This window comes from Amblyomma mixtum, chromosome 10 (genome assembly GCF_055824585.1).
Source record: "Amblyomma mixtum isolate Tamu chromosome 10, ASM5582458v1, whole genome shotgun sequence".
Classification (NCBI taxonomy): domain Eukaryota; kingdom Metazoa; phylum Arthropoda; class Arachnida; order Ixodida; family Ixodidae; genus Amblyomma; species Amblyomma mixtum.
The window spans coordinates 28,142,514-28,159,189 of NC_143021.1; the positions used below are offsets into that span (position 1 = coordinate 28,142,514).

At 48.5% G+C, this 16,676-nt stretch overlaps 1 protein-coding gene across 1 annotated transcript in view; it reads right to left on the minus strand.

Moving 5' to 3' along the window:
• The window catches only part of LOC149325456 (uncharacterized), a 66,358-nt gene that overhangs the window by 36,975 nt on the left and 12,707 nt on the right, over positions 1-16,676 (minus strand). The window contains exons 3-5 of the mRNA XM_089563960.1: positions 14,112-14,313; positions 11,490-11,593; positions 4,458-4,660 (exon numbers count right to left, since the gene is read on the minus strand). Of these exons, the coding sequence (XP_089420086.1) occupies positions 4,458-4,660; positions 11,490-11,593; positions 14,112-14,313 (509 nt within the window). The remainder of the gene's footprint in view (positions 1-4,457; positions 4,661-11,489; positions 11,594-14,111; positions 14,314-16,676) is intronic.

The window sequence follows — 16,676 nt, forward strand, 5'->3', positions numbered from 1 at the left end:
GCAACCCAGTTAATAATGAAAGGAGGAAGGTTAATCATTTTAACTTTTTCAATAAGCTTTGAGTGTGAAACAAGGTCAAAGGCGTTCCTGAAGTCTAAAAAGATAACGTCCACCTGGCCGGATTTTTCTAAAATGCTAGCAAGGGAATGGATTACCGTTGTTTATTGTGTCACCGTACAAAATCCTTTAAGAAAACCATGCGGCGCAGGTGAAAGTATATTGTTATCCTCCAGAAAATCTCTGATGAAGTTGGCTATGACGTGTTCAAGCATCTTACAACAAGATGATGTTAACGAAATTGGTCGGTAGTTAGTAATCATTGTGGGGTCGCCCTTCTTAGGCACTGGTACTACACGTGCCGTTCGCCAGTCAGGAGGAAGGGCTGCAGTGGACAGTGACGCACCGAAAATTATTACCAGAAAGTGTGACAGCATTTCTGCGTATCGGCGCAGAAAAACATTCGGTATGTTATCCGGTCCTGGGGTAGATTTTGTTTTTAGATTAAGGATCGTAGAAAGCACACCTTGGGCGGATACAAATTCAGGAGATACATTTGATAAAGGTGAAAAGGGAAGTGCAAGCTCTTCTGAGTTAATAAACACGCTGTGGAAGAATGCATTAAAGTGTTCGGCGATACTTTGCTTTTCGAAAACGGGAATGCCATCTTTAATTATTTGATCCACTGCCTTGTTCTTTTTACTCAGAAATTTCCAGAATTTTTCTGGAGCCGTACGAATAAAGTGCGGCAAAGTGTTATTAAAATAATGCCGTTTGGCATGCCCAATTGACGAGCTCAGCGTAGCTTGTAAGTTCTGTACTGTAGTTCGTGAGGCATTCCGTCGTCTTAAGCGTTTTATTTTTCTTTTCAAGTGAATGACTTCACGCGTTATCCAAGGGTTTTCATTTCCTGTTTTCTTTGTTTTCGTTGGAACGAAGTTTTCGATGCAATAAGTGCAGAATGTAGTAGAACTTTGGGACAAGTTAAAAAAAACTTGTCCCAAAGTTCTACTACATTGCTTCCGTGAAAGTTGCTTAAGTTTAAATTGAGGTAATCTAACACGCTTTCGTCTCTGGCACGTGTGAAGTCCTTCACGTGTACAGTTTTTGCCTTCTTAGCGGTACATTTTTTTAAATGACACGAATAGTACACCATCCTATGATCAGACATTCCATGTTCAATTGATACTGAAAAATGCTCGATTGTTTTGCTCACGAAGACAACATCAAGCATTGATGATGAAGAACCATGCACTCGCGTTGGTAAGTTGACAACTTGGTGCAAATTGTGGCATAAGATTATTTCACGCATATAATTAACATGAGTGCTAAATTCACCACTAGAAGAACAATGTTCCCAGTTAACTCCTGGAAGATTGAAGTCCCCCACTAAAAAATTTTTTTATCTACGAATGAACTGACATGCTCACGCAAATCACACAGGAATTGGGGTGGTGAGCCAGTCGCTCGATAAACGGCAAATAGCAAGAATGAATGTCCATAGTAAGAAATCTTTAGGCTAATAGTTTCTATGCTATCAGCCTGACACAAGTGAGTTGCTGACAAGTTTTGCTTTACCAGCACAGCCACCCCGCCTCCCCTCGTTGATCTGTCACGACGGAAAACACTGTAAGATGGTGGAAAGACGTCGCCATAATCTATGCCACTGTGTAGCCGAGTTTCGGTTAAAACAACACGAGACAATAACACGACAATAACACAGGTTATAACACGAGACAATAGTACGTACATCCACAGTGCCGGTCATTGGCGAGTGGGTTAATTGCATGTGCCAATTTTCGAAAGCTGGATACCATTATTCGAAAGTTCGTCTATTGGCCTGTTCGTCTATTGGCGTACAATTCTCTCATCCGTCCGTTACTAGAATATGCCGTAATCATTTGAGACCATTTCACGTCAACAAACATTCAGAGATTAGAGCGAATATAGCATAAAGTAGCTAGACGTGTTTTTAACGTTAACAAACATTAAGAAATTAGAGCGAATACAGCATAAAGTAGCTACATTTGTTTTTAACTCATATGGACGTGGATCTGTAAGTGAGCTCGTGATGCGAAGTGGGTTACCCCCCGTCGTTGAGCGCAATCCTGTTTGTCGATTAAAGTTTTTCTTCCAGCTTATAAAAGGGCATTATACAGTTGATACCTCTAATTATTTTTCTTACTCCCAAGATTATAACACGAGACAAAGGCATGCAATAACAATAACCCCTTTGACCGCGCGAAATAACTGCTTTAAATATTCTTTTTTTTTCGAGGACAATTACTGATTGGAACGAACTTAATAGCTAGACTGTTAATCAAAATTCTTTACTGCTGTTTGAAAAGCGCCTGCAAATGTTATCAATTTGGGTGTGTTTATATGCTTGTATTTTGTTTTGTCCCACCCTGCTATGATCTGTACAAGATCGCAGTATCTATAAATAAATTAATAAAATAAATAAATAAAGTTGGATTCCAGTATGAGACCTTTACTGGCCCATGCTGCAGAACGAACGCCGGGCCTGCGTTGGCCGCTCAATCGGCCGAACGTTCGCTCTAAGTTGGCATGAAAGTAGGGCCAATGTGCAAAATGGTAGCGCTCGGCCCAAATGCCAATGTAGGACCGATGTTCGTGCCAGCTTTTGCCAACAATTGCCCGACATTCGGCCAATGGTGTTGTGCTGCCTGGGCTACAGCCCACGGAGGCCTCCCCATTTTTCTCATGCGGAAGATAACGAAAAATGAATTTATCCGCTTTTGTACTGATTACCGTCGCCTGAACAAGAATACCCGCAAAGATGTGCTTCCACTTCCCCGCACTGAAAATGTCCTCTTCCGCGCATTGACAATGTCCTCGACTGCCTGCAAGGCGCGGATTTTTTTTTCCTCGCTGGACCTGCTCTCCGGATGCTGGAAGGTGCCTATGGCAGCTGCTGACCGGCAGAAAACCGCTTTTGTCACGCTTGACGACCCCTACGAATTTAACGTCATGCCGTTCGGCTTGAGCAATGACCCGGCCACATTCGAAAGAATGACAGACACAGTCCTCAGCGGACTCAAGCGGCAGACGTGTCTCTGTTACCTCGACGATGCCGCCGTCTTTTCTAAATACTTTTTTATCCCACCTGGTCCGTGTCGTGGGTGTCCTGCAATGTCTGAGCGACGCCGGGCAACTGAACATGAAGAAGTGCTGCTTTGCTGCCTGGTGGCTTACCAGCTTGGGCCACGTCGTCCCCAAAGAAGGCGTTCTTCCCGATCCTGCCAAACTGCATGCAGTAGCCAAGTTCCCACGCTTCACTTCACTTAAGAGTTGCGGAGCTTTATAGGCCTCTGTTCTTATTTCCGCTGCTTCGTCCAGAATTTCGCTTCCGTCCTGTCTCCTTTGAATGGGCTACTTGCTGGTGACCCAAGCTCTGATCTTGGACACCTGCCTGTGATGCCTCATTCTCCGCGCTTCGGCGGCTTCTGGTATGCCCTCGGTATCGTTCGCCATTTTGGACCCTGTCACCTCATGGAAATTCACACTGATGCCAGTGGCGTGGTCCTCGGCGCTCTTTTTGCCCAATGTAAACCCGGCTTTCCCGAACATGTTGTTGCGTATGCCAGCCGCACTTTGACAAAGCCCGAAAGAATTACCTCGCGAGGGAGAATGCTTGGGGATCATCTGCGCTATTGGAAAGTTCTGACGTTACATATATGGTCGCCCGTTCTCTGTTGTAACTGATCACCATGTCCTCTGCTGGTTGTCTTCCTTCAAAGACCCCATTGGTCACCTTACTCGTTGTGCGCTGCGTTTACAAGAATATGAAATTGAAGTCGTCTGTTGTCCTGGCCATAAGCATTGTGATACTGACGCCATACCTCTCTCACTACTCTCCTGTGATTCTGTCTCCACATCTCTGTGGACCAGTGACTCCTCTTCCCCAGACATTGCCTAAAAGCCTTTTGAACAACGCTGCGACCCTTGGATCGCTGCCATCCTTGCTTTTCTATCTTGACCATCTGTACTTTCGACGGCCCGACATCTCCGCCGTCCAGCTCACCACTTTTATATGCTCGGCAGCCTTCTTTACTGCTGCAACTACCTCCGCGACGGGCGCAAATGGCTCCTTGTCATTCCTCGGCATCTTCGTTCCGACAAATACGCCTCTTTCCACGCCGACCCCAAGTGTGTCCACGCCGGTGTGATCAAGACGTACACACGCCTTCTACTGCGCTTCTACCGGAGGAGAATGTATCGCTTCATGCACCAATCTTTCGCTCCTGCCCAGAATGTCGCCGTCGCAAAACCCCTGTAAAGTGGCACCGCGCTCAGTTTGGATTGCGAGTACTTTCGAGTAAAAAAGTACTTTGAGCACTGAGGTACTTACTACATCGCTCTTCTAATTTCCTGCCGAAATACTCCGATTTCCAGTTTTTTTTTTTTCCTGTCTGAGATTGTTGGTAATAGGCTCTCACCTGCACAACTCCATTGATGCAATCAGCGCGTAAACGCTGACCTCCACTCCCTTTGGCAGGCCTGTTGTTCCTGAAGTGTAAGTGTAGAGCGTGACGTGCGTCTTCGCGTCGTCGATGAAAGGCTCGTCAAAGGAGCTGGCATCTTCCTCCTCGAAGTCTCGAACGCAATGGAAGCCCTCCACACTGTCCATACAAAACAAGCCCTGCAAGAAGCATTAAGGTTTCAAAATGGACACGAATGCGACCGGAGCGCCTACCGCGAAGTCTGATTGAGTGAGGTTTCGCTGCCTCAATTGCTTTTACCTCAGTCACAGAAAGTAATAGACACTTTCAATATTATCTCCCCCGCTTACACTGTATAGCTTCTCTGTGGAATCAGGCGGCCATTGGTATAACCTATTTTTAATCGTGTGTATTTCTTGACTACTGGTCTCTGTATCTTTTTATTCACTAAATAATCTTCTCTACTTTTTCCAGAACTGAGCAGACGAATGTTTTTAAAAAGTTTTTGCTCTGATGTTTTAGAGTAATACCTACCACAACGTACAGGTTGAGCTCCTCATAGTAGAAGGAAATGAGAATATGTGCATGAGGAGCGAAGCGCCGGTCCAGGACACGGAGTGTCGCTGACGGCAGCAGCCTTGTTTTCATGAACTCGGTGCGAGCTCGTCGAGTGAACCATCAGTCTGAACAAGGTGGCCCCAAATGGAAGATTGCGTGCGTGAAGCCAGTCGCGGCGACTTTACAAGCGCGTCGGCGCCAGTGTAATCTGGCTTTTGCTGCATATTGAATGACATCACCAGGCGCTAAGGGAAGTAAGTGCTATTTTCGAGGGGTCCTGACGAGTCAACGCGCTTAGTGTCATCGGGCTGAATTAAAGTGACCCCACGGCCGATCATCACAACTGGCTCGCATTTGCATAGTGAACAAGCACTTTTACGCTCTACAGGTACATTTCAGTCTTATAGGCGTAATTAGACGTTGTCAATATCATGTAAACGCCCAGGGTAGACCAGCGAAAGGCATAAAATATCTGCCCATTTTTCTGTTTAGTGCTGATTCCTGCATATTCATCTTACGACGTCAGGGGAAAAGATTTTTTTTTCAAACCTCGCGTTGTGTCATTTTTATGCGATAGCGCTTAAGGTCTCGTCTTGCCAAAACCTCAGGTTTCTCTGAAAATGAAAGCCTTTGTTGGTCGAGAGGGTGATGGCGTAATAAATATCAGTAGCGCTGAAAAACCTGACGACTAGAATGTTCGAGTCTCTTTTAATGGACTATCATTTGGAACTATACTAAGCTTCACACCTTCACTTCAATCCATCCACTAGTCCACCTTAATCCACTCAATAATCCACCTTAATGCATTTTCTGGATTAACTGCTTGTAAGGTTGGCGCCATTCGATCGCCTCTTTCCATTTTAACCTGCGCCGTAATAACGACAGAAAAAGCCGCTCTACGAGCGGCGCGGCGAAAGCATCGCGGTCGTTAGTCTGTACGGCGTTCGCTGTTTCACTGGAAGCTCGTTTCCGTGTTCCTTTTACCAAAGTAAACGAGAGGTCTCCCCTATCAGTTGAAGGTCGCGTTTCCGCTCGTTCGCGGCCTGCGGGAAGAAAGCATCCTCCGTGGCCGAGTGCGGATCGCCCACAGGTCTGTTGTGGGGAGAGGGAAGGGCAGCATATGCGCGCCCCGCGGCTTTCTTCAAAGGGTTAAGCTCGCGGAGGGCGTGCTTGCGGTTATCGGAGGCATCCCTTCTCTGACAGGGCCGGTGCCACACGGCGTGGCGCGGTACGGACAATGCCCGGTGGCTGCGCGCCCATTTGCTAGCCTCATCAGGGAACGGTTAGCGGCATCTTACCTGCCCCGAGGGGGGTGTCGCGGTCCCTGTTGCGGGAGGGCGTTCGTCGCTGCGTTTCCAAGCTGTGTATGGCGCCAAGGCCGGGGCTTTTAGAAAGAGAGCAAAAACACATGTAGTGACGAGGCTCCTCCTGCTCGCGGCTTAAGAATAATTCAACTTCTTGCTTTTTTTTTCGTTTCGCGTGGGGAGAGAGCGCGGGGGCGCGCGATGCTCTGCCGCCATCGCGACACAGAGATTTTGGTCTCGACCGGAGCCAGGCACGCAGACCGTGCTCTCGAGTAGCCGTGGAGTGGGTCCACGGGGCGGCTGGTCAGACATCATGCTTTCATGTACATACTCCTTGTAAATAGTCGTCTGTGTACATAAAACATATATCAGTGCTCGACAAGAGTCCCTGTCTTTCCTGCAAGTCTCATCCTACTGGCTCAGTACTTCGTCGGAAGAAAGAAGAACGGAGGGACGACCTCTCCGTACAAAGAAGAAGAGAAAAAGAACCACCCTTTACTCTGCTAGAGCGACTAGTGCATAGGACTGGGACGAAGAAGTAGAAGAAGACAGGGCGAGAGTCAATAGACAGGAGACACCCAGCTTCCTGCCTTCACACCATTTTCTAGGGTGGGCCAAGTTTCAAAAGTGTCGGGGTTCCTTTGGTATATTTGCGGCAAGGTCAGCATCTAAATGCTTGGCTTTTTTCTTTAATATGGCTAAGAAGGACCTAAGTTTTTTTACTATCGTAACTTGTGCATTGCTTTCCGACCTACCGGCAAAGGAGAAGAGGCCTCTCTTACATTGAGGCCTCGGTATTTTATCCTTTTGCCTCGCTATGCATGGCAGTAGTTTCTTCATTTTCTTTCAGAAACGGTAAAAGTGGATGCCTGTCTATTCGTGATCTGTTTTCGGCGTTCACAAAGTGTTGGTTGGTTTGTTCGGTGACAAAATAAACGCAAGCTAACGTTTGCTATTTTTGCTCTATGCACACGTGAGAAGCAATCCTCTTGGGTATTAATGCAGTGGGTCTGACGTGCTTCTGCTTCTGTGCTACTTGACCGCGAAAGACTTTCCGCCTTCGCACGATTACGCTCGCGGTCGAAAAATCATCTCACTTTCCTGAACTGCGAACACTCTTCGGCACTAGCCAACTGTGCGGCCTTATTACACGCATTTCGTCCACGAAGTGCGATACATAACAACATTACCGGTTAACTTCACTTGTACATCAAGAGCCCTCTGATATTCTGCGGAGATGTTTCATGTTTTTGTCACACGAAATGTTATACCGAGGTCAAGGTAACACCTGCTACTCCTCCAAAATGTACAAAGATGTTTTAAATGTAAAAACGTAGCGCAAAGAAACAAGAACACAGGAAGACGGACGACACACGGCGCTAACTTCCAACAATGGTTTATTTCAGAAAGGAAAGGTGGTTTTATATCGATATCATAACCAACACGCCGTCAAACCATGGGCTAGCAAAGCGTATCAGCCAGATATGCGAGCTCTTTTGCCATCAAAGAAACAGATGGGGTACTAAAACAATCATCTTTCAAAAGTGATATCCATTCCTCTTCTATGATTTCTCGTGTCAACCGGTTATTGCGCACTTTTAAAACCATGCATCGTTCAAGAAGCGGTATGCAGTGACACCCACGGCAATGGGCTGACAACCCTTTTCCACGCATATCATCCACGTCACGCCCATGCTCTCGAAGCCTATCATTCAGGCATCTGCCGGTTTGCCCTACATACTGCTTGCCACAGGAAAGAGGAATCTGATAAATGACATTTTCAATACAATTGAGAAACTTTTTCTTATGTATTTTCGTACAACCAACACTGTTTTTTAGATTTTTTAGAAATGCCTGTATTTAAAAAAAGCGGCTGCGGCTCAACTCAGCTGAGCCAGAATATAAAGAGCGAACGCACTGTGAGCAAGCACTACAATTATATCAGCGAGAGCAGTCCAGGTGGTGCATCACGTGCCACAACTGCAAGAGCGAGCGCCCAGAGCGGCGGTCGGCTCAGTGGCGGACGTGATTGCCAAGCGCAAGAGCGCATGACGTGACCCATCGCATGCCACAGCTGGCGAGGAGAAGCAGTCGAACAGCAGCTGCAGCCCAGCGGCAGATTTTACTGAAAAGCGAGCAGCTGTAGCGTCAGCGAGTCACATGGCATGACGTCACAGCACAAGTGACGCGTTTCCCGTTAGAGGTCGAATTTAAGATCTAGTTGAACTTCAGGCTCCGCATGACATGAGTAGAGCTCTTCGCTCTAAGAGAACCCTTACGATACGGTTCGGGTGTCCACCGAGATATTCGAGGCAGCTACTTCGTCATTTCCTCTAATAAAAAACCAATTTTCTAAAACGAATACCTTGGAGCATCAGGCAAGACCATTTTTTGGTCTTGTCTGGATAGACAGAGAGGAACGAACAAATTATGGCCAAATAATCTCGGGATTTAGGGCAGATAGGCTGGCTGTTGTTGTTGCGACTGAGAGAAGCGAAAAGGGAAGTGCATGGGCCTGCCGACTCGCTCGAGCCGAGCCACCACCGCTGCCACATGCAGATAGAAGAGAGTTAAAAGATAAGAGGAAAAAGTGAAAGAAAAGCCGCGCGCCGAAACAACAGCGCCCGCCGAAGCGAATACGCTGGCTGAAACAACTGATACCCCCACTCCTGCGGCCCCAATGTGGGGGCGACTTCCTGGGCCCATGAAACGAGTGTCAGGTGGAGGCCCTTGTATGGCCTTCTGAGGAGTTGGTTCTATCTCTCCTCGGAGGGAGCAGGCGGTAAGGTTTGAAGAGGCAGGTTTCCCGCGCAATCCCACAGTATGCGCCCCTTGGTGGAGATTTCTCCTTAATTACAATTTTCGAAGACGGGATCTTATTCCTCATCTGTGATGAGTGAAAGTCTAGAATGGCTAAGGATGGAGTGTGTCTGCAACCTGCGGAGCAAGGTGGCTTGCGCTCGATTCAAGTCGAGGAGGGGAGGCAGGATTTGGCATTTCTTCTCTCTGTGGGGATTCGTGATTTTGGTAAACGTCTCGGGGCAACGGCAAGGGCGTCTGCGTCCGTGGGGCCGGGCGCCCGGTTGCTTAGTCCTCGGGCCAATCGGTCCACCCCTTCGCTTGCAGAGTTTCCCGCTGGGGCGGGTACTAAGACCAGGTTAATTTTATAGCCGGGAGCCGCGAAGGATGCGTGCAGCGGGTTGCCAGATAAAACCTGCCGAGTAATTTTGGATCGCTGTTTTGGAGACGCTTGCGCGTACGTGTGTCAGTGATGGCCAGCGCTGTCTGTGGGCAGTGGGCTCGCGCTACCTGTCCAGGTAGAGTTGATACCACAATGAAAGACTTCAGGAATATGAGCATCGTGGAACTGCTGAAAGACTGCAACGCTAGGTAGTCTCGTGTGCAGAATGCTTAGCATGGGAAGCTGTCGCAAAGTGCAAGAGTGAAATTTTTGGTGGAGAAGCAGTAACCAGGGAATACCTAGTAAAAGAAAACACTGAAGACTGGCAACCAAGATAGCTAGGCGGAAATTTGAAAACATTGTTACCAAGCCAGCGTTTGTGCCGTGGTGCGCTTTGGTGTCCACCGAAAGTGAACTAGCTATGCGCCTTTCCTTTTCTTAAAACCGAAAGAGGGGTCTTAGACCACCCGGCCACGGCTTCGAACTGCCATTGGTTACCCGACAGCGTTTGCGACAGCCGTGTGAAATGGCTAGTAAGGGGCGCCTCCCGGAGCTCCCAGAAAACATTACCAATCCCCAACGCCATCAGACCGCTGTTTAAAGTTGTGATGTGGAGGTCCAGGAATTTTGCGAAGGATGCCTTCAAGGACATCCTCACAGGGTTATCCTCTTATTATTTCCGTAGGTGCAGATAAGGGGTCGAACCTATATCTAACACTTATGGAAGACAGGTTTCGCATCCCAGAACTCTGAAGACGCGCCCTCCATGTGCGACCTCTCTCTGCCAGCATGTCACAAGAAGATCATATTTTTCGGCGCATGGGACAAGCGGAACGCCTAACCCAACATTACTGCAGCAGAACAGGTGTATACTACGTGGACACCTCCGGCTCTCACCGCGGGGGATGGTACACGGCCGCGGCAGTTCACAACAGCAACACAGTTAACGGCCTCACCTTCAGAGACCGGAGTGAAACACACGTAGAAGAGGTCACGATTGCTCTCGTGGCCTCACGTTCTGATTCAAAATACATAGTCACCGACTCGCGAGGGGCCTGTCGGAACGTCGAATAAGGCTGTACTCCATTCCTAGCCTATTGAATCTACCAAAATTGCATACGGGATACGTACCCCGCACGCCTTTACCTTATATGGGCCCCGCTCATCAGCGGTTGGCAGGAAACGCGGCAGCAGACGCTACCGCCCGCGCGCTCTCTCCCCGAGCTGCTTTCTCCTCTCCATGCTACCAGGAACCCGATTTTAATCCGGTCTATACCTTGAAAGATATTGCAGCATACTATTAAGACAGTCATCGCCTTTACCCCCGCCCCCGTAAATGCCACAAGAAGGCGGATGAGCGGCTGCTTCTCCGCCTTCTCACCAGCACGTTGATGTGCCCGGCTGCCCTAAAAACATTTGACCCCTCTTTTAGCGGCAGATGCCCGCTCTATAAAGCGGTGTCTTCAGACCCCTAAAACAGGGTGGGGCCTGTCCCCCCAACCCGGCTATTCCCGTGTTTACAAACCTAACAAGCCTTAGGCGGGCGCGCCCGGGCGGTGGCCACTGCCACCGGGGTCCCAAACTAGGGTCCTCCACCTAGTGCATGTAAGGACCGGTCTCTCACGGGCTAGCGAGCCTCCTTTTACCCGCGGTACTTTAGTGGAGCGGGCGAGGTCCCTTCAAACCTCAATCTACTTTCTGTCCCTTTCTAATGAATATTTTCACCACCACCACTATAGGCGAAATCCGCGATTGTGGCCATTAGAGCTACGCACAACAAAAAAACGTTCGCAGTTAGAACTGTCTTGCTTGACGACATTTCAAGTATCACAACAACACACGAGAATTTTTGAAACTACTCTCACCCTCACCAGGGTGCCTATAGATGTGCTGAAGCCTTGGTGTACGGAAGCGTGACGGACAATGGGAGCTGAAAATGCAGCCGTTAAATGCGTTCCGGTATTAAAGTTATACAGAGGTTCTTACCTTGAATTGGCATGTTTTGTGAATGCTCAATATCTTTTTGGCGCTTTCTTCCTCCGTTACGATGAAGCTGGCGCCACTGTCTTGCACTTCGTACAAGATTTCCCCTGCAGAGAATCACATGACCTGTACATTGAAAAGGTCTTAAATAAGGATACTTTCACTTTCCTGAAAAGATCAGGAGTCAGGAAGGAAGCTACCAAGCACCCCCCATCACTACGCTCTTTCGCAGTCTGTAAGTGCGCCAGTAGAAGCAAGTGCCTCCGGCGTCGTAGCGAATAAACGCGGTAAAACCATTTCTGCCGTCAAGTAGAGTCTGCAGCCGTGCACAGACCTGTCTAGAGCGCTAGAAAGGCTTACTGTATTGTCTATTTACTACAGTCGCTGCTGCCTGGCGGCCCGGTAAAGTCTGTCTGTGTGTTTGTCTGAAGAACTTTATTCTCCGTAGATAACAAAGAGGAAGTTCGAGGTGTCCAGGAAGGGGCCACCTCTCACAATCACTAGTTGCGCTCTTCATTACAGGAGCCGATTGGCGACTGCCGCTGCTTGGGCTCGGTCGACCAAGGCCTTCTGGCTCACCAGGTCGGAGCAGCCGAGCGAGGCTGCCACCCAGTCCTCCCGGGTGGGGTTGGGTTTTGAGTCGAAGTTCGCGGACGATTGACATGCCCATACCATGTGAAAGATGTCCGAAAACTTCTCCGCTAAGTACGGGCACTTTCCTGTACATGGAGGATCAAAGTGCTTTAAAACTACCGGGCACAGCAGTGTTTTCGTGTAAAGACGGAGGAATGTGCGTTCCTCCGCCTTTGTAAGGCCCTTACAGGGCTTCGGATAAATTGCGTGGTCGGATTGTATAATTGAGTAATTTGGCGGAAAAAGAGGGGAGGATTGAGTTCAGGATCCACTTCGCAAGGGTATGGAGGCGTTGTCCGGACAGTGAACGCGCGGGTGACGGCATCTGCTGTTCATTGCCTTTGAAGCCCATGTGAGCAGAAGCCCATACGATCATTCGAGACGCGGGGACCCCGAGGTAGTCGCTATTTTGAAGGATGCGATACGCAAAGAAAGGAATGTGTCCCTCTTCAACGTTTCTGCAGGGCTCTCGAGTCGGTGATCGTGACTAACGAGTGCTGGTCTCGGGCAGCTAGCGCAATGGCGACCTCCTCGGCACGTGTTATGTCTTGAGCTCGGAACGTTAGGCCATTCACCACTACGCTTTGGTGGACGACTGCGGCGTGTAACACCCCCATGGTGAGGGCTGGAGGCGCCCACGTAGAAGATTCCACGTTTCTTCCCATAGTGACCGGTCAGTGCCTCCGTACGCGCAAGGCACCTGCCACTGTAGTCGTCACGTGTCATGTTGGCCGGAAGAGGACGCACATGCAGGGCGTATCTCCAAACTTCGGGAATGCGTAAGCGCTCTTCCGCCTGTGCTGGGTGGTGGATGTGTTGGCGGGCTAATAGGCTGCGTCCCGACGGCATGTTTGAAAGTATTGTGTATTGATTGGTCAAGTGTGCCTCGCGGAGCTCCGCAAAATGTTTACCATGCCCAAGCCCATGAGGCACTGGCTGGATGTGTTCACTGGGAGATTGAGGGCACGCTTGCACGTCTTTCTGAGAATCACCTCGAGGGCGTTCTCGTCAAACTTGCGCAGGTGAAGCTCACAGCGGTTACCGTGTTACAGCGGTTCACCCAGTTCGAGTCAGCGAGTTGGGCCGCGTACCAGATCTGCCGCTCGCTGGGTGAGCTTGGCAATACGAATTTTAAGCTTTAAATTATGTTTTCGGCGGCGCCATCTGCGAACGAGGCTCCCAGAGGTGCAGAAGGTGGTTGTCCACCTCCGGCCTTGCCTCCAAGGGTTGAATTTGAGTTTCCGCTGAGACCAGGGTGTCTGACCAATCCTTGTGTCCACGCGTGGCACCCTTGTTCGTGGATAAGGGCCGGATTGATGTAGCTTTGCCGGAACTTATTCTAGTCGGGGAGCCTAGCTTGTGCATGAGGCCGTTCCAATAAATTAATCCTTAAGGAGGTATTGATAAGGAAGTGATCTCTACTGAGGGTTTCCTCCGTGTTGGCCCACTCTGCGTGTGCAATGTTTTTGGTGAAGGTAAGGTCCGAACACGTATCCCGGGTCACGGACTTACCCTCCCGTGTTGGATATGCAGGGTCGTTGTAGAGAGTCAGGCTCATTTTCTCTTCGGGCTCCATCGAAACGCGGCCGCCACGGTCGGGTTCGAACCTGGGTACTCCGGCTCAGTAGATGAGCGCCTTAACCACTGAGCCACCGTGGCGGGTGCCGAAAACCTCGCTGATTTGTTTTTTTAAGCGTAGCATAGGCAAACGCCAGCGTGACATTTTCTGAGGCAGGAGGCACCTTTAGCGTGCCATGTAAAGAGTTACCATTGCCGCATTACCAGCAGCCCGCGTGCCGTCAGTGCGCATGCGCAGTTTGCTTTGAAAGCGCCAGATGGCGCCGGGTACCCGGAAGCTGCGCGCACGCCTGCTGTATCGGCCCCATTCGCCGCGTGCTCACTGGTGGTGGGCGGGCTCCCGGTACTTCGGTAAGGGTAACACGTTACATAGTGGGCTAAAGGTTTGTAATGAGGAAAGAGAATGAATCTTACTCTCTGTGAGGGTCGGTTTCGCCAACACCACCGCGGCTCCCAGGCAGGTAAGCGCATAGGTGGCGACCAATGATTCGGCAGAATTGGAGACGTTCACGCACACACGGCATCCGGATGAGACGCCCAAGCGCTGGAACCCACTGGCGTAGCGCTCCATCAGGGCTAGCACGTGTGCGAAGCTTAGCCACGTCCCGTGCCGTTCCTGTTCAGAAGCATAGGAAGTGGAATTGCTTAAAACTTGCTACTTGGTTTGCTGTTACTTATCTCTAGACAATTTTCGCTTGTACATGCCGAGCAGAGGAGAGAAGCACAGGAAAAAGAACCTATTCCAAAAGGCAAAATTCTTTCCTTGGACTTAAAGGCAGTAGGCCGAATGGAGACAAAATTCTCTGCTGTAATACCAGCCGCATTGAGGAGCTCTTCTTACCTTTCCAGTATTCTATCGCTGGGAATGGGTTCATGTGTTTTCGGTACGCAGCTAATGTTTGACCACTCAGCTTCATGCCCTTTTGGAATAGCACCTGCTCCTGTGTTTCTTCCTTACGCTTGCCTTGTGCTGCACTAACGCCATATCAAAAAGATCCTGCTGCGGAGCTAATTTCTGTCTCCACATTAGAAACGTGGCAGAATAGCTGTTGCTACTACAGATATGTTTGAAAAAATTTTACTTGAACAGTGACGCTGTAGTACGATGAGCCTGAGGTTTACATCATTAATTTTCATTGACAAGGTTTCATTCTTATCGCAAGTCATGTCAACGAACAGCCCTCAGCGATGTGACGGCATCAGCGCAGCCGCTATCAAAGGCAGGAAATCAGAATGGAAAACAATGGGAGCACAATATAAATAGTCCTCATGGGATGGTTTTCTTTATCATGGAGCCCTAACCACGGGTTCAAGAGAAATAGTGAACAATAAACTTTGTGACCAATCCGCGGCGGTTCGGTCCTTTTGTGCTCTGACCTCACAAAGTAATAATAGGCTTGCAATTTTACTCTGCTGTCATTTGTTTATTGACTCCAATTTGTGAAGTTCAGTGTCCATAAACAAATCAAACCGCGTGCCGAACCCACGGCGGTGGTTTTGGTTTTTTTTTTAAAAACAAGACAACATTATAGCCGCTGTTCCAGCTTAACGAACATCGCTCCTGTTCCCTTCTCTGTTGTCGTCCTCATTTACATCAATGACAACTTCAAGGTCATTAGCAGTACTGCTATAAATATTACGTTATTTGCAGATGACCGCGTTCTCTTCAAGCCAATTATAGTCAGCATGAACAATAATATAGTTTCAGATTGGCGTGTGGAATGCTTAATGGAAATCACTGCAAATAAAACTTTTCTTCTACGAACCCCGAAGTGAAAAAGAAAGACTTTTACGGTTTACAATGAAACGCGCGAAATTAACACAGGGCGATAATTATAAGTACTATCGCGCTCAATATGAGTTGCAACGCGCGGTCATCGACCGGGGCTCGTTCCGTGGTGTGCCTCCTCCAAACAGTCGCTCTGAATTCTGGGAGAAACTGCTGTTCCAGGAAACTGTAGCACCCCCGCTCAGGAAAAAGTTTCTCCCAGAATTCCGAGCGACTGTTTGGAGGAGGCACACTACGGAACGAACCCCGGTCGATGACCGCGCGTTGCAACTCATATTGAGCGCGATAGTACATAGGCGTAACCTTAAAGAACCACCTGAGCGAAACCAGTCATATTCAAACAATTTGCGCGGCCTCTTTCAAGAAAATTGGTTTTTGACGCCACAAATTGAAGTCAGCCCCGTAGCCCATAAAACATTTTGCTTATAAAACATATATAAGACGCAAACTTGAATATGTGAATGTATCATGGGATACATTTTTGCAGTCAGATGAACATTCCCGGGAGGTTGTGTAAAGGAAAGCAATCCGTTTCGTTTTTGACAGTTATCAGAGGCATACTTGACAGACCGATCTCATGGGCACAAACAATATTCCATCCTTTAAAAATAGAGGACCACTCGCCGGGCTAAAATTTCTTTTCTCCCTTCATCATCAAAAATTTAACTGCAGCTCTGACGTCAACAGCTGAATTGCAGCTTACCCCGACATACCTGGCGCGTTCTTGACCGCCGTCTTACGCCATTCTTCGCGAGCACGAGCCTCTTTAAAAACTTTCTTTTCCCGCATTATCGCCTAGTGGAATAGCTTGCCAGCTCATGTCTTTCCCACGAGCGATGCTGCTGATTTTGAGGACCGTGTGTTTTTTCTTATATGAGCTAGTGTCCTCTTTGTCGCATTTTCTTCCTGGCATGTATCTTTATTTCTTGATTACTCATTTTTATGTTTTGGTTATTCTCAAAATGTTTTTTTTTTTGCAGTTCATGATGTAAAAAATAGCGCACAGGGAACACAAGGGACGGAAAGTAAACGACGCAGACAAGCGCTAACTCGCAACTGAGGTTTATTGCTGACGCGCGCAATATAAGGTAGTCACTTTAAAAAAAAAACACATAAAACAAAAACAACCACACACAGTCCCTCCTAGAAAGACCAAGTCAGAGGAAAAAATTGAAATTTTGAATCATCAG